Raw genomic sequence first — 22,566 nt, 5'->3', positions numbered from 1 at the left:
TAAAGAGATGCTTCATGAGTGGGGCCTCCCCTGAAATGGGTGCCTGTGATCTGCTGTGTCATTGTGATCTCCAGTGGCCACATCATTCCAGCAACTCTGGCTTTCAGATCACCCGGAGAAGGTTTTATGGATTTCCTACTGAACATGATGTACTGTATTTTATCTCATACTTTTTCATACTCATGACAGCTCTAGGAGATAAAACATAAAAAGGCTCTCCCTCACTTATAGATAAGGAAATAGAAACACAAAAGCTTCTGTGACATACTTAAAGTCATCATCTAACAGAGAAACCACAGGCAAAGCCCTGACTCTGTAGGTACATAATGTTTGCACAAGATGTCACACTCAAAAGCTAGGTATGATAGTTGCACAACAATGTGAATGTACCTAATACCACTGAACTATACACTTAAAAATGCTTAAGATTCATAACAAGAAAAAAGGATTTTTGGTAACGATGTATGGTGACAGATCTTAATTGGGTTTGTTGTGGTGGTCATTTTGCAATATATACAGATATTGAATTATTTTGTTGTACCTCTGAAACTAATATAATGTTATGTCAGTTATACCTCAATAAAAAATAATAAAACAGAAATAAAGAAAAAAATGATTAAGATAGTAAATTTTATGCTATGTGTACTTTATCATAATAAAAATAATTTTTTTAAAAGTTTATCAAAAAAGAAAAAAAAAGAAGAAGCAAGGTAGTGATGTGACTCTGTATAACAGGTACTGCCCTTGGTCTATAACCTTTGCTTTCATTCTGCATCTTTAAAGACCACGGTTGGCTCAGTCATCACTGCAAATATTTCTAGTAATAAGGAAGACACGACTTTAAACTTTATGTCCAATTTGATCATTTTCAGTTTCTCTCTGAAGTTACCCAAAGGAAGTTACCTTCCTTCTTTCTTACACATTTTATCATTCCATTATTCATTCATTCAGTAGATATTTATGGAGCATCTACCATAGGCCGGGCACAGTTCTAAACTGATACACAGTGTTCAAGTACTGAAACAGTTCCATACCAGTTGGTAAATACCCCAGTCCCCTCCACGCTGGCCACCTCGTCTCTTCCCTGGGACCCCCCTCCCCCCAGACTTCCCCATGATTCAGCACAGCAGGAAAGCTCCACTGTGGCCAGCTTCCAATTCAACTGGTGAATGCCTGGGCCTAACCCTTGATTAAGTATTTTATCACCTCCTAGACACAGCAAAGAACAAAACTGACAAGGTCCTACCCTCCAGTCTAGGGAAAAGATAATAAACAAGTAAACACACAAACAAACTAGATAATTTCAAGTAGTTGAGTGCTGTAAAAAAATAAATAAAACAGCAAGGGGCTAGAGGGTGACTGGAGGTGGGGGAAGCAAGGTAAAACTCGAGAGAAAGTCTCTCTGAGGAGATGATATCAGATCAGAAGGAAGAAGGAATGCAAAGGTCTGAGGTAAAATCATTCCAGACAGAGAGAACAGAAATATCAAGGCCTTCTGGTGGGAACAAGCTTGCAATTTCATGCTTAGAAGGCCAGTGTGATGGGAGCATCTTGAGTAAGGAGATCGCAGAGGTAGAAAGGGTCAGATCAGGGAGGATCTTAACAGCATTAGTAAGGAGGCTGAATTTCATGCCAAGAACAGTGAGCAATCATTAGACAGATTTGAAAGAGGGCAATGATCTAATTCATAGTTTTAAAACATCTGACAATTGTGTGGCAACTGGATTAAAGGGAAGCAAGGGTGTGAAAAAGAGACAATGGATGAAGCTGTGGTGGTCACCCAGGTGAATAGTGACAGTGGCTGGGACCACCAGGTGATAGCAAAAGAGAGAAAGAAGTATTCCGACTCAATATACGTTCTAGAGTTAGAAATTACTGATGAGTATAACATGGGAAGAGGAAACAAAAATAATCAAAATGACTCCTATCCTTTGATTCGGTAAGTTGCTGACAGTAGCTCCTTTACTAAAAAGGGAATGAGTGGGCGAATAAATAGGTTTGTGGAGAGAAGGAATAAAAACTTCTGCCACGATAAATGTGAGGTATCATTTAGATATATAATGTGGAGCTGCTGAACAGGCAGTTAGATATCTAATCTTGATAATCCTGTGAGGTACACCAGAAAACCCTGGTATTAACCAGATTTTACAAATGAGAAAGCTAAGGCTCAGGGAAAAAGGCTTGTCTTAGTATAAAATATTTTTAGTAGTCCACACTCTTTGATGGAGGGCTGATACCACATTTTAAAAAGAGGAACACCTTCACTGCTAGGGATTCTGAAGAAAAAACACACATACATAGCTCACCCCGTTTGGCTACACAGCTACTCTAAAAGAAGTCTTTTATGTCCAGGATTCCCCCAGGAGATTATGACTTATCCAAAAAGCAATACGTGGTGTATGTGAAACTTAACTGAGATGTATGCATGATGCCATTACTGTCTTCTTAAAATATTTGAGTCAACAAGTAAATGTACACATACAGTACCAAGTAAGGCACAAAATTCTCTTTAAGGAAAGGTTACAATTCCCGGTTTTCATTTTTATTAAGTGTTGTGTCAAAAAGCTTTCTGGGGAATACATTTCTAAAATTAGAAAAGAAAATCAATTGGGAAATGACTAATAAAAGAATAATTACACTGCTTCTCAGGACTGTAACCAGCACGTAAGACAAGCTCATGCTGTACTCAGCACTTCCTCAGACTGCTTTTCCTTCATTTGGCTGCTTTAAAGTGGTGGAAAGTTCTGCATTGGAAGATATATTTTATCCCCAAGCTCAATCATCTATTAGAGCCAAACTTCCACTCAAAATTCCCAAGGTGCCATGCTGAAATTAAGGATGACACTAAAAACAGGAAGAACGGGCATTAAGAAACAAAAAAGAGAAAAAGGGGATGAAGGAGGGGAAGAGGGGGAAGGACAGAGTAGCAAAAGACCTCCTTTGGCAATCCCTTGTGACAAAGGACTCAAGAATAACATGCTTGAAAGCATCACTGAACTCCTCAGGAAGACACGCTTGTTTACACGGCTTGAATCCAGAGGTTATTACAGACTCTCCTTATTTTAAACACAGTGTCAATTATCAGTTTCAAATAAATAGTAATTATCAAAGTAAAGTGAAAAATAAGCATGCCTGCTTAATTCAGCTTACCAGCACTTCACTGAACCTCCATGCCAACAGCCAGCTTTTCACGCAAGCTCTTAAAATAAAAGCAAGGGCCTGCCTGGCACTACAAATAATCCTAGTATCCTCAGAATTGGAAGGAAACCTAGAGGTCGTTATATCCAACCCTCTCATTTTACAGATAAGGAAACTAAGTAAAGCTAAGAAAGATAAAGTGGCTTACCCAACATCCCAGAGCCACTGTAGGATGAGAAATTGTGTTTTTGATTCTTAGTCATGATTCCAAGTACTATATAGCATGCTGTCTATGGAGCGAGAAAGAAAAGTACCAGAAGGGACGGCCCAAGGCTTTACTGTAGCCACGTTCTGATGAGAAAAGGTAGGCAGAGCTGGGCATCTCAGTTCTGGAAACAAGGCCCCAGGCCGTTGTCTGGCTGCCAGCCTGCCACTATTCTCAGCCTACACCCTGCAACGACTGACAGTCTTTCCAATAGCACAGCTGGGCTTTTTCCCCCAGAGCTTTTCGTTTGATGTCGCAGAGTCTGAAGTCTAGTAGCTGGTGCCTCCTTCCATCAAGGTCTTCAGAAGGAGGCTCTTGAAAGGTCATGCAGCAGTGAGCTTCCAGGCTTTAGACAAGCACAGACCGTCTGGAAGCATGACAGGAAAAGGACACCTCTCTCCCCTGCCTGCCCGATCCCAGTCTATATAGAAAATTCTATAAATACTCACACCAAAATTGTATATATATAGCACATTCATGTGGAACTCACATTTACATTATAGTGCTTACAGGGAAAAAATTTTTTAATCAAAATTACTTTTGAAAAGTCATGTCTAGTTATTAGGGGACTTGAATATATGCAGGATTTATATTCAGTTTGCTTACTGCAAACACTTGTACAGATGAATAAACGGACCAATAACAATAATAATCCTTCCCAATGCAATCAAGGATTTCCTCTTGTCCCAAAAAAAGGAAACCATTAACAGTCTTTAATAATCTTCCACTATACATATTTTTCCTGTAAATATCCTTTCTGGATATTATTTTTATTAAAATACCTATACAACTGTGGAATACAAGCTATACATTGCAGTCCCAAGATTCTCTCATTAGCTACTGGAAAATAAGATCCAAGAGTAAACAGCCCCTCAATACTGGTCCACGCTTTCCATTCCAGATCAGTTCCCAAGCTGCTAATAATCTTCACCATCTCCCAACTCCACTGAAAGAGTGGCCCGGATTTCATTTCACAGTGTTAGCATTCCATCAGCCTGATGATAGAAAATAATCATGAAAAAGGTACTTACGGCATAAGCACCTATCAAAAATGCTGCATTTGCTCTTTTCCGTTGGTCAAAAGAGGTGTAGTGCACTATTTTCTTTCGTGATAAACTGTATGACTAGAAAGAGGGAATAAAAAGAGTTAGTGTAATCAAAGAGACACTGCTGAAATATACAGAAAAACACCATTTCTTAACTTACAAAGATATGTCACAATCAGTGAAATTAACAACTGTTGACTTCAATTTCTACAGCATTGGTACATAAGTATTACAGGATGAAGGGTTACTAGCTCAGACTTTTTACAGCTCAATCATAATATAAGAATTGACACTATACCAAATATGTTTCTTTCCAAGAAAGGAGACTGATACAGTGGTAGATAATTAAATTATTGACATCTTTATTAGCAGGAATCATTTTTCAAGATTTACTCTTGATCTTATATGTAAAGTCTATTCATCCTTTTTCATTCCCAAACATACCACACCTACTCCCAGAAAAGCTATCTATACTTTTCATATTAGGCCATTTATTTTTAAATGTATCAACCAACCTATTTTCCCCTCCAGAAAAGTTTTAAATGCCTATATTAACTAGAGCACCAGTATTAATATTTTGTTTTTATAATATTCTAAAAAATCCCCTTTTAATTATCTGAAAATAAATGGTTAATGGGAAAAGATGAACCATCAAAAGGATTATGTCAGCAAACATCTTAATACAATAGGCATATATTAAATTCATGGATTCAAATGAACGGTTATTAAGCACCAGCTGCTATATGCCAGGCAATATGCTGCATGCTCAAATAAATCCAAAACAAGCAACATAGTATGTGGTATACGTGCTAAACATGAAAAGAAGGTAAAAATAAAAAGATCTGCTAAAATAAAATCAAATTATTAATCAAAACACAAAACAATGAGAACATGATACAACTCAATGAAATCCGCTCAATTTCCTCATATTTCAAAACAGACAAATGGCTTTCAAAATATAGACACATAAGTACATTTTAATACTTATCTATAAATTCATACTGACTACAAAAGCAGCTTTTTATACTTTATACACTGACCACAACCCACAGAATATCTGCTTTTAGAGCCCCCTTAAAAATATAGGAACTCAACTATATACCTTTCTTTACGCTGCTATTTTCTACAAGGAAAAGAAACTCTTCCAAAACTCTGAAGTCTATTCTACGATGAAACTGCCACATTCTAGCTTTAACACGTAACCACAGGAAACGTAGTTATGTGTATCGTGGCTGTGAGCCTGGAAACCCTCACCGCCCCAAGTCAGGCATTTCTTTGATAACCAAGAATCATGTTCTGAAAATGACGCTGCTCTTTTAAATTGAACTTTTGAAAAGTAAGTGTTTGCCTGAAAGAAGTTCCCTTATTACCAAAGTCCTTATTTCCAGACAAGTTTACTAAAATACCCCTATGAAATAAAGTTTAAAAGAGTACGTTTAAAAAGTAAATTTAAAAAAATAAAGGAGTACATTGTATTCGATTCCATTCAGTTGAGGTAATGCACACAAGTTATCTAAAGACTTCAAGGTCACCATCAATGGTGCTGACACTTGTCTACTCGCTTTCTCCATTGGAACTATTATCTACTAGACATTTCTTGTTTCTTTCTTTGTTTTTGCCAGTGATTTATCTCCATCAATAAGTTATGTTTTATTTATTGAAAGGAAAATCAAGGCTCCTTAATCAAAGCTTAAGACCTAAGCTTCTTCTATGATCTCTAAATCCCAAACCACCTAAAGACTGCCTTACAGAGGCCGGGCCCCCACTAACATGAGTCAGATGGGACACAGGGCTCAGCTCTTCTGGCTCCCAGCCTCTCGCTATTTTCATTTCCTGGCTCCCTACCACACTTGTGAGGTAGTTTAAATTATCTGTTTTGATGCCCTTTTCTACTAAGAGTTTAGGTTTCATAACAAACTACTGTTGTCATTTAATAATGTGGAATTAAATTTATTTCAGAAATTTACTCGCCAACAGTGACAGACTCATATTGCTTCTCTTTCATTGTCAATGGTCTTTACTGATGGTTTGTTTTTGAACTTGTTGTGTTTCCTTTTTATTTTTTTGTCTTTCTCTCCAATTTTATAGTATACGTAACGCAGAGAACCATCCTGCAACGGGGACCATGAAGCTAAGGACAGAATTCTGAAAGAAACTTTCTTTTCACTGTATATCTATACATTTTTTAAAGTAAACATAATATGAATTAAAATTTTAAGGACGTTAGAAGAATTTTTTACCTTTACAAGCTTTCAGAAATTACATCAGATAAAGAATATTCTTCACAAAATCTATCTAGAAATTTTTACTGTTTTAAAATATCTCCTATTGGAAGCTGCCTACAGGATGGAAACATAATTGACTTTTTTTAAACATCTGTCACCATACCTACTCACAAAAATTTTTTTCTTATGATGAGAATTTTCAGGACTTACTCTCTTAGCAACTTTCACATAAACAGCACAGTATTATCAACTGTAGTCACCATGCTGTATATTACAATAACTGACATTTTTAAGTAAGAGTTTTCTATCTGATTTTTAGGGAAATTTTTAAAACTCCTAGCATTTACCTTGCTTAGATATTTTGGAATGCTCAGGTAAGTCTCAAAAGTACTACAGTCAAGAAATAATCTTCTGGTTGAGTGAAGCTTGACCAATATCTCCGAGGTCAGATCACACTGTTGAGTTCTCACTCAAGGAATCAAAACTAATTCAAAGTGAAGGACAACAGAGAAAAATTCTATATATTACAAGCCCTGTCCGCATTTCCCTCCTTGTCACAGCCAGGGCTTCCTCTTACAGCTCAGCTTGCCCTAGTCTTGCAGCAGCTACACTGTTCAACAGAAGAGATATTCTGATACCAGAATGAAAATTTTCAGGGATAACAAAATATTTTGCCAATTGTTTAGCTGGTGCTTTATATGATTGGGTTGATATACACAAACTCTTTAATGTGTTCTCCTTCCAAATATTAGACATGTCCTCTTAAGAACGAAAACAAAAAAAAAAAAACAAAAACTACCTATTACATATCAAAAAACCCTAGAAGAAACAATACTATCCATTGGAGACACTTATGACTAAAGTGCTTTTAGAGGAACACCTGGCTCATCTTTTGAGATCTTTCATGGAAGAACTTTACCATGCAAGAAAAGAAAGTCCTGCAGACAATAGGACTCTATTTTATAAATGAGCCCAATAGGTATTTTCTCAAGTTCTGCCCTAATATCAGGAGAATCTCATGCCTCCAAATTGGACAGTTGCCTCCTCTTACCTGGCTGTCTCCTCTACAGTCTGGTATGCTGGCCAAGCCCTTCATGGAGCTTTACTTGCTAAATCATACCATTACTTCTGGCTTTCAGTGAGCTCCTTGCCCTAATATAGGTTCTTTCTGCTTTACATGAAAAGCTTAGAGATTATGAAAACACTAGGTACAATAGCAAAGCAAAGTTAGAGATTGGTAAGACGAATATAGTCTTAAATATTAAGGGGAGGATGTCATAGAAGGAATACTAAGACCTCTGGACTGCAGCAAGGCTGCACATGACCCATTGCAAATTATAATGTGCAGCCACTATCCACACTATATTGTAGATGTGTATCCGGAAACTGGAGTACATAGCCTTCTGAATCTTCTTAATCTACGTGGACACAGCCAGCCCTCTGTTACAACAGCAACAGCAACAGTAATATTCATTGGTCCCTTGCTACATTCCATCATTTCTCAAAGCAGTAGCACAGTGCCAGAGGGGTCCACTTTCACCAGACACAGAGGGATTCCCAAACCAGAGGTCCTGGGCAAGGATGAAGTGTAACGAGCATGCTGTGTCTCTCTTTTACCAGGAGAACATCAGCCTGGAGCCATGGAGGGCCTGGCTTACCTCCCCTGACCTACAGCTCCTAAGTCAGATGGCAGAGAGTTGACTGTTGTCTGGATTTCGGGAGAAATCCAGAACTCTCTCACTGAGCTTGATAACTTGTGTAAACCTTAATTCTCAATTAGAAGGCCATAACAAGTTTCATGGTTCAAAATTTAAATAATTCTCAGCTTGAATTGGTCAATAATTTTAAAACTTTTCAGAATTAGAAAACAAACAATTTCAATCTAAATTATAATTTATTATTATATTACCCTATTGTATTTTTCACCTGGAGAGCTTATTAAACACCGACTGCTGGGCCCCACCCCTAGAGTTTCTGATTCAGCAGGGAAGGGCCTGAGAACGCATTTCTAACAAGTTCCCCGGTAATTAATACAGATGCTGCTGGTCCAGGGACCGCACACAGAAATCCACTATGCTAAGATATTGCTAAATTTTGGAGAAGAGCTGCATGAAAATGTGAGAAAAGTCCCCACCCCTGGAAATGTCCTACATGGATCCTAAAATACTGCCCATCTGGTCAAGTAGCCCAAAAAACATTTGAATTCTTTTAGGAACTCCAAATCATGCCATATGACTTTTAAAAGCATGTTATAAAAAAACACATTTCCCCAGATTCCTCAGAAAACTTTATTACAATTTGTAAATTCTTGCATTCCAGCTGATAACATCTAAGGAGAAAGTTCCTCTAATGATTCAGTAACAAGGCTGCTTTAAATGGTGTTATTCCAAAGCTTCCAAATTCAGGTGCTCTCAGAGGCCAAGAATTTGAAGTGGGTCAGTTAGCAAACTAGAAAAGCATGCCCTACCCAAAGCAGACCTAGCTCTTGTGCAGGAATCTGGGCCCAAACCAGATACTACAATACTTCAGCCAGAAATCCATAATTTAATGAGAACTTTCGTAAACTGCAGATGTTGACCATGGATTCAAACTTTTTAAACAGCATTCATGCCAAAAAAAAAACCCACGTCTGTGGACTGAAAGCAGCCCATAGGCAATCTGTTTGCTGGACCTGAGTGCTGGGATACTGCAGCTGAAGAAAGTCCTAATGGTTCTATCAGCATGAATTGAGCAGCTGCTGTGTGTCAGGCACGGTGCTGAGCAACATGGCAACACAGGGAGAAGAACCCCCATCTCCAGCCTCATAAGCGCTCACAGTCTAGTGAATATTTGATGCTAAACAAGGGGAAAGTATTGACCAAGGCTTATTACAACGGAAGAGAATAACTACTTAAGGATGCATTCACAGCACAGCAAGGTTCAACCGAATGATCTTAATTACAGGTACAATAATTGTTTCACTTCACCAGGTAAAAAAAATAGTAGCTAAAGGATGGGATTTAGTATTGAATATCTATCAATTAACATAAGCATAACCATGGAAACTTCCAGACCTGTATTGCTTCCCTGGGTGAGAGTTAAAGTTCATGACAAGTGTGTAATATAGCATATAAATGCTTGATGGTACTTGTAAACCAAAGTACAATGACTGCCATTACAGAAAAATACAAACTAACATGAGGATATTGACCCCAGACAGACATTTTCTATCTCAGAAAGGAAAGCTATGTGAAAGGTTGCATTCTAGTGGGTCACTCCTTGTGAAAAACAAGCCACAGCAACTGAGGGAGAGAAAATGATGACATGCTACACAAATCACAAATACCCCAGGCTATCCTTGGATTATGGTGACAGACACAAATCATGCACTTGCTCAGTTTAGGTCAGGAGACTACAAACTGCTTAACTATTCAAAATCAAAAGGCGATGCAACTAAGCTCAAAACAAACAAAAAAAAAAGAGTTAACGGCCAATTTAAAGAAACAGATTTTGGCGGCAGCCTTTCAGTACAGTTGTCTGCCATGCTTAAGAGTAAAATCTTCAGGTCGTGCGGTTAGAATGTGGTGTTTAATTAAGCTGTGTCAATCAGCCTGATTGAGCTAAGGAAGACATTAGTGCAGCCTGGACAATATGCCCTTCAATTAAAAAAAAAAAAACAAAATAGAACCCATGCACTTCCCTAAACAAGCAAGCTCTGCCCATGATGGTGGTCAGATTAAGTAGAGTACAGCACAGGGGCCATGGTGACCAAGGCATCATTCTCTTACAGGTGACTAGGCTAGCCCAGTAATGGCCGCAGCAATCAGCATCTCCATAGCAACCAGTGGTCATCCCATTGCAAAAGCGATAAAATGAACAGGTCTTCCTGTGAGCAGCCATGACCTCTACATGTTTTACCTCCAACTTTCCCAGGAAAGGGATATTCTTGAAAATTTTCTTTGGCTGTACAAAACAAAATATGGTTTATGTGTTTATTTAGAGCTAAAATAAAACAGGTTGAATAGTTTATTTAAAAAGAAAACGGTGTCTCTTTACGGTCCATTTTGTTTCAAACCCAGTATGTTTCATTGAATGAAATGACACCTTTGATTAAAATAGAAGTCGAAATGTCAAGAAAAGCTGCCCCTAAAGATTATTCGATCAGGCTGATAATATAGTTGAAGGCATTTGGGGATTCTCTATAAAAGGTGGTTTTCTGGCCTGAGGCTTCTGATTAGACATAAGGGCTCCAGGCCTTGTAAACTCTATGCACACTCACTCCCATGGGAATTAACACTGTTTTAGCACCCTTGATGCCTCTTTAAACTACATGAACTCTCTCCAGAATGTAGCTTGCTTTTCCTGCCCCCAAAAGCCCATGAACCTGCAACAGAAGATAACCTCATGAAGAAATCTTCAAAATGTTTTTGTATTTATCATAAGAGGGTGGTCTGATCACTGTATCAAAAGAGTTCTTGTATACAACCACCTGAAACCATGGCAGGTGCCCGGTTACCAGATAGGATTACTGCACTGATTCATTCAGCAACAAGGACATTCCCTGAGCCCCCGCCATCTGCCAGGTACTTTCAGTGCTCTAATACAATCATCTACTTCACCATGCCCTCCTCCCGCACCTTTTTTCTTTTACCCTGAAAGGGCCACATGGGATGTTTTGCACATTTAAAATTACATTTCTGTCATTATTCTTTTAAATCTTTTTAAAATAGTCCCCAATATTACTGTGATCATCCTGTTGATTCATAAGAGCAGGTATTAAAAAAAAAAAAAATCACTGCCCTAGAAAACATCCCCTTTTTTCAGCGATGCTCTTAGATCTTTTTTTCCTGCAGGCTGGGTTTTTATTTTTCTCTGAGGAAAAGTGAAATCAACAGTTAAAACTGTATTGATTATTTTAGGAAAAGCCGGTTCGGTCATATTATGTTTATAAAACTGTCAAATTATTGAACCAGTAACTGAAAGATTTTCTTAACTGATTAACTTTGTAAAAGGTACTCTGCTTTTCAAAATCCCACTACCCTGTCTTTTATTACTAGTCTTCTCTTTTAGAAGCTCATATATTCTAGCCCAGTGTTCTTAGCATTGTCTGTGCCAAAAATCCCTTTGAGAACCTATTAAAAAGTTATGAATCCTCTCATAAGAAAAATGTAAATACATACAAAATTGTATATGTAATTTCAGGAGTTTATGAATTCTTTGAAATACCAGATTACAATTTTTGGTCTAGCCTATCAATCACTGATGACATTATAAATTAAATAACATACACAGTTTTGCAAATTGTTCTCACTTCATTAAATCTTTTCTCTTTGATTGATTCCCTTATTATGGTAACTTGACTAGAAATAGCAAACTACAACCTATTACTGTATAACTCTTAATACTTGCACTTCTTAAAGTATAGTTTAAAATAAGATACAACGTTTTTGCTGGTGATGGTGGTTTCTGTCCTTGGCTTTTTAATCTAAGCAAATGTTTGATGGATAATGTTTCATTTTAATTCACATAATTAACATGAAGGCCACTGGGAATAGAATGTACACTAATACACACACACAAAAAATAGCAATAAATTATCACCTCAAATCATCAACTTGGAAAAAAACCCTTTAGATATATAAAATATAAGAAATTTGAGTTTGGAATAGAATAAAAAAATATTACCTATCTCCCTAAGGTATCAAATAAAGGGGGAAAAATCATAAGAGCTTTATTGGAAGAAATAAAAATTTTCAAAGGAGAAAATAAAATGCACCTAAAAGAGTTAGGAAATCACACAGAAAAAGAATTCTAAGAAGTCCTTTGTTAAAAGAACAAAAGTTATTGTATTTATTTTAACAAAAGTTGTTTTTTAAAATAGTGCCAATTATTCAGAGAAATAAATGAGTTTGAGGACCAAGTCAGTGCCATCAGGTTGGGTATTTATCACTAGAGCAGCTTCAGTACAGCAAGGAAGATAAAGGTGAGATAGCAAATGATTAAGAAATCAATGCCTAGTAAGGATGTAAACATACTGAGGGCAGGATATTGAAACCTCTAGAGGCAAAAAGGATGAAAGAGGATCCGTAAGTCATGGGGATCATGATAAGATCAACAGCAGTTTCTGCGTCTTTAGTGACCCTGTGCTGGACACTTGAAGACACAGAATTATAAGGCATGCCTCCATCCTTTAGGAGCCCAAAGTCTAGTGAGAAGGACAGATGCAACTGAAAATTATAACTGAAATTATAATTAAAATTAAAATTATAACTCATCGATAACAGAGATCTGCACAAAGAATTACGGGAAAACAAAGGAGGCACCTCCCACCCTGTCCAGCAGCACAAGGAGATGCTTACTAGACGTGGCGGTGCCTGAACAAGGTCTTAAAGAATGGGGAGTCATTAAACCCGAGGGCAAGCGCACTCCAGTCAGACTGGATGTCACACACACTCGTGTGGAGCGGTGATGTGATTCGGGGTAAAGTACAAGACTAGGAGTGGCAGGGGTACTGCAATCTGCAGTAAATCAGTAGTTAGTGCATGAAGTCACCCACTGGGAAGATGCCAAGAGTGGGAGTTGTCGAGGTGAGCAAGACAAAAGGCATGGAAGTAAGGTGCCAAAGGTCTTACCAAAATGAGTGACCGTGGGCTTCAGACAAGAGATATCAGAAGGAGGCTTACAGCCTAAAAGAATAGGGAGGCTGATGGTCTGGAGATTACACAAGGCTGAGAGAGACAACGTAGGAGGTGTGTAACTAGGAGGGTACGTTCAAAATCAGAAAGCCTAGAGTCTGGGCTCCTGGAGGCAAGGCAGCCAGAATGGCAGGAACAGTCATTGGAGCAAAAAATAAGCAGAGGAGCTATGAGGCCACCATGGGACCACAAAGGGAAACCGTCAGGGCAGTGCTGTTGGTGAGAGCAGGAAGAGGATAAACCAGAGGCTGCAGCTACCAGCGGAAGTGGAGAGAAGAGTATGAATGATGCAGTCAAGGGCCTGAGAATCTGGCCCCGACTTCACTTTGCAGCCTTGGGCAAGTCACATGCACCTATGAAATCGGAAGCCTGGACTAAATGGTCATTTAGATTCCTAAAATTATATCGGATAGCTTCCTCATATGGAAATGATAGCTATGAGGCTGAGAAGGTGTTCATAAACTTCACTGAAGAACTGTCTATATTGTATTTCGTATCAAAATTCATAAATGTCACCTTAGTAACTTTCTTTTGTATAGGACTTCAAAATTTACAAAGCTCTCTTACACATATTTTCTAACCTCTATACATATATAATCCTAACCACCTTTCTGAGAGAGCTCTATAATGCCTAGTTTAGAGCTGAAGAAACTGAGATTCCACAAGGCTGAAGCGACTGCAGCTTTGAATCTGTAAAGTCTTTTTCTCCTAATAAAGAGACTCTCCTTGGTATGCTTTATTGAGATAACCCATGACTTACTAACATTTAAAATTCATTTCCCCAGCAAGTAACAAGGGGCCCACTAATTATACTAAAGCTAAAAATTCATTTCAGGCATCCATCAGATCACCTGACCACTGAAATGAATCGAGGGGACTGTCTGAACTTTATTAAATTTGTATAATGTTGAAAGAAAGCTTTATAAATGAAAAAAAATCAAAACAAGTCCTTGTATATACTTACCCATACTGTTTAGCATAGAATGTCATAGAAAAAGTCTTAATTCAATCCATCTACTCTTCTGTACTTGTTTTATAGAACACTGAGTCAGACCAGAAATTTTGTTTTTCTAATAATGATTCCTTTCTCTTCAATCACTCTAGATAGTAGACAGGTTCCACATTGTTGATTATAATATCCAGTTCAAACCAACTAGATACTAACAGGACTAATCAAGAAAGTGAAGAAATTCGTAGGTCCTCAAAAGGAAGAAATGGATTTCAATTATTTATAAATTACCCTTTCCTTGTTGATTCAGCCATTAAAAGTCCATTTAACATTTTTTATTAAATTCTTTTGGGGATATTATTTGGATATTATTGTAATCCTTGGTGATTACAAAAATTTTAACTTTATCTTTTAAACTACAGGCAGTAGCTTCTTTTCTAAAAAATGTAAGTAGGTTTAGTTAAAGGAATGTATTTTCAAGTATGTATTTTCAAGTACTTATTTTCAAGTCAGATAACACTTCAGAAATTAATTCCCTAAAAAGTTGATTCCGACAGATCTTACGTTACATGATTTTTGACTTTAAAAAAATCTCTCTTTGGTATTATTCCACGTCCATTTAGCACTTTGAGATCAATGGCAAAAATCTGTGAATTCATATTTTACAGGAAATTCTCCCCCACAGACTATCTTTTATACCTAAGTATTCAATACAATAAAAATCAATCAAATCGAAAAATTATCACTAAGCAGATAATATGTACAAGGCACGGTACTATGCCACACCAGTAACATCTTACCCAGAAGAAAGATTAAACTATCCAAGCATTATAATTTAGTGGTTATCCTTAACAGCAGGCTGTATAGATTTCACCTTGCAAACTGACATGTTATGCTTAAGATCCTCATTTAGAAAAGTGGGAGAAAAAGATAAAATTTCCTTCTATGTGATGAAGTAAGTTTACCAACACTAGGAATATAGATGTCACTTTTCCTCATATATGCTTAGAATTTAAGAGGGAAAAAAAGCCACATATAAAATAAAATTTAAAAAAATAGCGATGAATAGTGAATGTGTGACCCAAATTTTGTCGTAACAGGTAAAATCCATGCTCTATTGCTGCTAGTTGATCAATGTCACTTGGCTGTTAACTCTACAGAGATGACATTCAAGAAATACACAAAAATTTCAATCTTGATCAGACAGAAGAAGGTTACGCTCCAGAGCGCCTGCCGTGCACTGATGAGCCAGCCCCCTTCATCGCCTGGTAACAGTGTCCAGAAGCAGACCTGAAGGTTTCAGAAAAATCATCCTAGGAGGGAATTTGATAGACTCATTAACAACAACCTGAAAGGATTTGTGCTTTCTTTCTTAGATCACTAGTCCAATGACTTCATTCAGCTCATGTTTCCATTGATCCTGAAAAATGAAAGAGATGAACATGTCCTTTGCGGGGTAATCAGGTAGATCCATTTCAATTTCTAGGTGAACGACTCACTTAAATTTCCTACGATCAAGATTACCTAACTGTTGGGGCGGGTGGGGGGGACAAAAAAAAAAAAAGATTACCTAACTAAATGGTATGTGCACAGTAACCCCACTGGTTAGATTTCACAGTCCAAATTTTTAATACCAAATTATAAACATCACCACAATACTCACTTTTAGTTTCTTGTTTAGTTTACAGCAGTATCTGTACACCATGGCCAGGTTCAGAGGTCCAAAATCTGCATAGAAACTGAGATTTTTTTTAAAGTAGTATTTAGTAAAAATATAATTTTCAGTAACATCAATGCTCATTTTTATTTTCATTAAAGTTGCAATCAAGTTTCAATTATCTTCAAGAATAAGGATCAGTATATAACTGATTCATAGTAATCTAAATAACGAGTGATTTCACCCTTCCAATGCTCTCTAGTTGCTATAACCAGTCTTGTAACAGGGAAATATTTGGACAGTTTTGAGTTCCACCTCCTTTTATCTTCCTGCCAGGACATTAAGTAAAAGAATTAAAAAGCAGGCACTGAAAGAACTAACATGAACAAAACATATATGTGGCCTATACTTCCTGGTTTTATTTACCACCTACTTAGTCGTAAAGTTCATGTACTCTAGGTTCTAATTCTGACTATTCCATTCAAACCTTGCTCTCAATTCTCAAGTATCTTAAATCCAGCGGTCCTTTTTTCAATTTCATTGTATCATATAACACCCTGGCTCATCTCCCTCTCTCCACCCCTTTACCTCTCCAGGATACAGTCATCAGTCTGCAGATCATTTACTGTCATGAATTAAATGATAACACTACGGGAAAATAGATGGCTCCTAACCTAAGACACAACATCAGTTTTTTCCACGTTCAACTACCTGCTGGACTTCCCATCTATAGGTCCTTCCATCACCTGGAACCCAGCCTATCTTTCTTTCAAATCAGCCCTCCAGACTGAAAACATTTTGTTTCTCCCAGTCACTCAGACATGAAACCTCCTAATCACAACAGGGCAACAAATAAATATTAATTTAGTTTTTATATATCAAATAAGCTACTATGCTAAGTCATCCCTTCCTTTTCTATTCCTGCTTTAGCAACAAAGTCCAGATCTTTCATCACCTCACATCTTTAGTGCTTAAATTCTCTCTCGCCTGCCCAATCTACCTGTATTCCACACTAGAAAGTAATCTCTATAAAATCTCACTTCTCACATATCCTCCCACTGTTCAAAAATGTTTAATGGCTCTTTACTCCCTTCAGAATAATTCCTTGGCTCAGAAATCAAAGCCCTACACACCACACCCCTAGCTTCCAGGCTGAGCGCTCCTAAAAGGTCCCACATGGAATTCCAACAAATACGTCCTTTCCTCATTCCCAAATACTCCACGCATACTCTTCATTCAAGCCACTGTTCACATTGGTCTCCTTGCCTGGAGTGCTCTCCTTTTCTCTTTCTACTCCCCTCTAGCTTCTCAAAATCCAGTTCAAGTCCTACCTTCTCCACTCACCCTAGGAGAAAACTAACCACCCTTCTCTCAAGTTCCCAAAACTTATCATCTGAGCCAATCTTTTGGCTCACAACACATACTATCACATACCATAAATTATCTTTTTAAGTGTAGATCCTACCTGGCCAACTACAGTGTAAGTTTCTCACTCAGGGACTGTATCTTATACCTTATATGCTTAGAAGAATGTCTTGCTCATAATAAACTTCAGCAAATGAGTCTTAATTATGAATATTTTACTCATTAATGCCCAAATTTATAGCCTAGACTATACATTTACTAAATATCAATGTTTCAAAAAAAAAAAGCATTCCCAAAAGACCCTTATTTAATTTTTTAAATAAATATTAGGAGTTATTTAATTTTTCTGCTATCTAAATTTACACTATCATAGATATGTCATTAAAAATCTGCCAATAGCCTCCTGCCTTACTTAAGCAAAGAATACTAAACTTGTATATTTTATCCATGTTAAACAAGTTGACAATATTCTGGCCCTTATATTCAAGGTAACATGAAAATCAGCTGTCCCTGCACACAGGCTTCATGAGAGTAAGAGCAGAGTTACCGAAAAAGGAAACCTGCAACAATTTAAAATTGAAAGTTCTTGATCTATTTCTAAAGTCCCCAGTGTGATGCTGTGCTCTAAGTATAAACAAAATACCCATGAATCCAAAATGAACTATGCCTATAACACTTAATTACTGACCAGTTCAAGCCCTGTTGACAAGAATCCACTCAAAAGAACCAAAATGAAAAGACTGTACAAATAAGCACCTACCAGCATTGATTGACAGGCTTGTTTTTATCACAGAGATTTCCTTGTCCTTGGGTTATTGTAGGCAAAACTCTTAACTAAAATACTTTATTTTTTGCTACTTGAGCATGAATATTGAGACATAGAATTTTAAGGTAAATCTGGAATTTTTAGCTAAGATTATTTCAGCTTTTTTAACACACTGTGAACAAATTTTAGAAAAGCTTAAAGAATTCAGGTCATCTAATGCCAGTTTCATACTAACCATTACAAGCCAACTTCTATTCCAAACTCAAAGCTGTTTCTAACAATAGACCCAGCTTAGCCACATGTACTTTTGGAAGCAGCATGGTTAATGAACACACTTATTTCACCAAAGACCATGAAAATAAATTAGTATAGTCTAACAACACAGGAAAAAGTAAATTACATACAGACCTTGCCCCTGAGTTGATCTGCATTCTCCAATATGGCAGCCACTAGCCACATGGTGGCTAATTAAATTTAAATTAATTGAAGTTAAATAAATTAAAATTTCAGTTCTCCCATCATATTAGCCCATTTCAAGAGCTCAAAAGCCACATGAGGCTAATGGCTACCAAGTTGTACAATACAGATATAGAACATTTCCATCACTGCAGAAAATGTTCTGTGCTGATAGACAACACTGATCAAGATTAAAACAACAACAACTAGAGAAATATAAACAAATAAATTATCTTAAATAACTAGAGAAATAATCAAATACCATGAGTAACGCAGAGATGAAATGTTTAAGGACAATGTCCTTCCCTTTCAGGGGCCCACATTTTTCCCGACAGTGAGATTAGGCCCTAGTAATTCTTGTCCCTTTTTGTTCAAAGGGGTCAAGTTTCCAAAAAGGCAGTTTAGGACCTAGAACAGGAGAGGATGGAAAAATTGAAGAGGACCTAGTCCCCACTCCCCTTTACAGTCCCTGAAAGAGACAGTTTGCTATAAGAGTATCGGACAGCTACAATGAAAGAGGTATACCTCTATCTTGACCACAGCCCCAGGTTAAGGGTAGAAGAAAAACAAGCAATCTTAACCTAGAAGGTTTCTAACCTCACAATATCTTTAAGCTCAATGGGCTTTTATATTCTACAAAAGGAGGGATGGCTTTCAAGTCACACTAAGAAATTCAGTCAAAAATTTTGCACAGCCAAGAGCAATTTAAACAGATCTTCGAAAGCCAGAATTGTCACAGACAAATATAAAGCCATCAAACTCTATGTTAAGGTCATTTTATATATCCTTTCCTTACAGTGCTTACAGTTCTAAATATATATATATTTATAACAATATAGTTTTATATATATATATAATTTTCTAACAAGCTAAATACATTTCTGAAAACATCAAGAGCATTGAAAAAAAAATGGTCACAGCTGTTCACACCATGCTAGGTTATCACTGCCTTAGGTATAATAAAATGCCACGAACAAAGAAGACACCTTCCAATAACATGCCTCTTTGTAAGAATCTTCCTCACCAGAGATGGGGAAAATGCAAACATGTTTACAAGCCAGACCATTAACTAAAGGGAAATGTTAAAATACAAAAATTAAATGATAGCAATTGAAATAAGTCAAATATGCTAGAAGGTTTAAAATATGTACTTGAGCAACTTGGAACCAAGGCAGGAGAATAAAAGAATTGGGCTCAGTGTAGAAGAGGAGAACTGGAAGGTCATCAACCTGAGGACAGTGAAAATGGGTAGGACAAATGGCAGAGATAAGCCCTGTAGAGACACAATAAAGAAACTCAGGGCTGAGTGGGCTCCTAAGCCTGAGGTTAAGGAAACATGACAGTGTCTTCTCCACCCTGGCAATTTCCAGAAAGAGGCCTCCACAGCCACAGCCAAACAAGGGCCCCCACTTTTTTCTAGGGTGGGGGGAAACTTGTCTCATTTGGACAAGGAAAACCATGGATATATTATTTTATTATTGCAGAGGACCCTGAGCTTCCCCTCCAAATGCATGCATGAATGGACAAATGAATAAGTATCCCTCATCTATATGTAAATTTCCCCTTGTAAGGCTGGCAAATTATGGGTCAATAACTAGAATGAAACTCATAAATTAGTAAGTGAAAATCAGTCAATCCATTTTTTTATTCAGTAAGTGTAAACAGTTAAAATCAAATTCTTGCCTGTTTTGATAGGAAAGAAATGAAAAGAATTGGGGTCCTGAAAGTGGGGAGGGAAGGGAAGAGAGGGTCATCTTCCAGGGAGGATGAAGAAATGGAAGCCCAAGTACCAGAACAAATGTTTACCAGGGTCAGCCACCACCCACAGAAGGGTAATAGAAGGGTATTTGAAGGGTAATAGAAGTTGGGCCTGGAAGCCTTTATGTTATACCCTACATGTCTAATTCTTCTCACCAGATTTATGAAGTTTATGATGTATCATTCTTTTGTGTCTGGTTTTTCTAACAAACTCTAATTTAAGTGGGTCCATTCCTAGAGGAATCATTGTTTAAAGCACAGTTGTATGTACCTTATTCAACATATCAGAAGTTTCCTCTGAAAGCTGTCAACTCCTTAGCAAAAAGACAAACTATATTCCAAGCAACACTCACTGAACAAAATTTATGACCACCTACTCTGAGCAAGGCACTACAAATTAACATATTAATCAGAGTACTGACAATACAAAAAAAAAAGATGAAAAACTTCTGTAAGATCATCATAAGGCATGGCAACTCCAACTTTTTTACCAGCACTGCTGACGTTTCTTCTCTTCATTCATTCACTCACTCACTCAAATATTACTGAAAACCTGATAACTACCAGTCCTTACCCACAAGGAGCGCACCACCCAATGACAGACAAGCAAACATAATTATCATTGATAAATGCTAAGATAGCAGTATCCTCCAAAGCACAGTGAGATGTGTGTGTGTACATATGTGCAAAATTTTGGTGAAATTAATCAGCACTGCCCTCTGGGCTATCCACTATACCTAATATTCCCCCATCACTAAAATATTATTATCAGCACCCCTCCAGTCTGATGATAAAGACCCTGTACGTGGCTGAAACGCACAACGATCACATTTCAAAAAGGTCTCAAATGCTCAACAAGCATTCATCTAGGATCAAAGTACAAGTCTGAGTGTTTGCTCAGATATCACAAACCACAGTCACATTGATGTCAACTTTCTAAGGAAGAGAGGCTGCACAGCTAAGAAGCTTCCCAGCTCCACATCAGTCACCTAGGGACTTACGGAAAACTAAAGACCACTGGGAAGCAAGGGGTTCGAATCTCAGCTTGATCCCTCAAAGTCCCTGGACTGATGTCTTAGCTTCTCTGGGACTCCACATCCTCATCTATCAAATGAAAATGCTAAATTAGATGGCTTCTAGAGTTCTTTCCAGCTATTATATTGTATTATATTACTTTATCCTATCATTTCACATTTCTAGCCATTATATATAACATTATTATACTATTTATTAAATATTATATATATATATATAAAATAGTCTAGATTGTCTATGACTCTAGTTAACCATATTGGACAAACCATTCAAATGTTTCTCCAGGGCTACTCGCCCTGTCTGATGCCCTGTGCCCTCTCAGTGTGTTGGGTTTGGGTACAGAAGGCATTTCCCTCAGAGTGTCTCCTCAGAGAATGGAAAGAACCTCACAGCTTTCTCCCTGAAATTCACTATGCTTCCTACATAGCCGGAGAACAAACCCACAGTGCAGAGAGTGGCTTCATGAGGTAGGAACCTTGACATCAGTACTATGTACTTCCCCTACATAAGGTAAATAGCCTACCTTATGTAGGTAAGTAAATTTGTCGAGATCGCAAAGGAAGGAGAGTCCCCAATATCAACTCTCACTCCTGTCCTTTGGTACATTATCTAGGTCTTTAGGAAAGTCCAGATACACAGCACTGGGAATATGAGGAACCCTTTGCCACTTAACCACCTTATTAACCTGGGGCAAGTAGCAGGGCTACCTAAAGTTTCAGCTGCCTCTTCTGTAAAATGGGTTAGTGTTGCTGCTTTGCCTTAAAGCCAAAAGACAGAATAAATGACATCAAGAAACCTTCAGCATCAGGGTCTGTAATTCTGTGGCTTCCCTCTTTGGAAGAGGTCAATTAATTAAACACCCCTTTGAGTCTCAAATTAATGAAAACAAAAGACAGCATCTTCAGGAATGCACTGGGAAGATTAAAATTCACTCCCACAGACACATTCTCAAGCAGTGTAAATTAACCCCTTTATTTAATGGCAGGGATTGAAAGCAAGAGGCCCATGCAGACAGTACGCATGTGACTCTGGTGAAGGAACGGGGACTGATCCCCTGTACGTCAAAGACTAACCTTCCTCATAGGTCATAAAGCAAGTGAGGCCCTGAAAAGGAAGACAATTACTCTAAAACCCAGCAATGATCACGTCACCTCTTAAGCTCTTAGAATTAAAACCAAAATCCTCAAACCTGCCTGCGAGGCCCCGGGTGATGTGGCAACTACCCATCTCTC

At 37.7% G+C, this 22,566-nt stretch overlaps 1 protein-coding gene across 1 annotated transcript in view; it reads right to left on the bottom strand.

Moving 5' to 3' along the window:
- The window catches only part of CDC14A (cell division cycle 14A), a 152,967-nt gene that overhangs the window by 118,978 nt on the left and 11,423 nt on the right, over positions 1-22,566 (bottom strand). Inside the window, exons 3-4 of the mRNA XM_057741603.1 lie at positions 15,961-16,036; positions 4,435-4,527 (exon numbers count right to left, since the gene is read on the bottom strand). Coding sequence (XP_057597586.1) covers positions 4,435-4,527; positions 15,961-16,036 — 169 coding nt within the window. The remainder of the gene's footprint in view (positions 1-4,434; positions 4,528-15,960; positions 16,037-22,566) is intronic.

Source organism: Hippopotamus amphibius, chromosome 1, assembly GCF_030028045.1.
Source record: "Hippopotamus amphibius kiboko isolate mHipAmp2 chromosome 1, mHipAmp2.hap2, whole genome shotgun sequence".
Classification (NCBI taxonomy): Eukaryota; Metazoa; Chordata; class Mammalia; order Artiodactyla; family Hippopotamidae; genus Hippopotamus; species Hippopotamus amphibius.
Note: the sequence above shows the minus strand (reverse complement) of the source record. Positions and strands in the feature narration are given on the sequence as shown.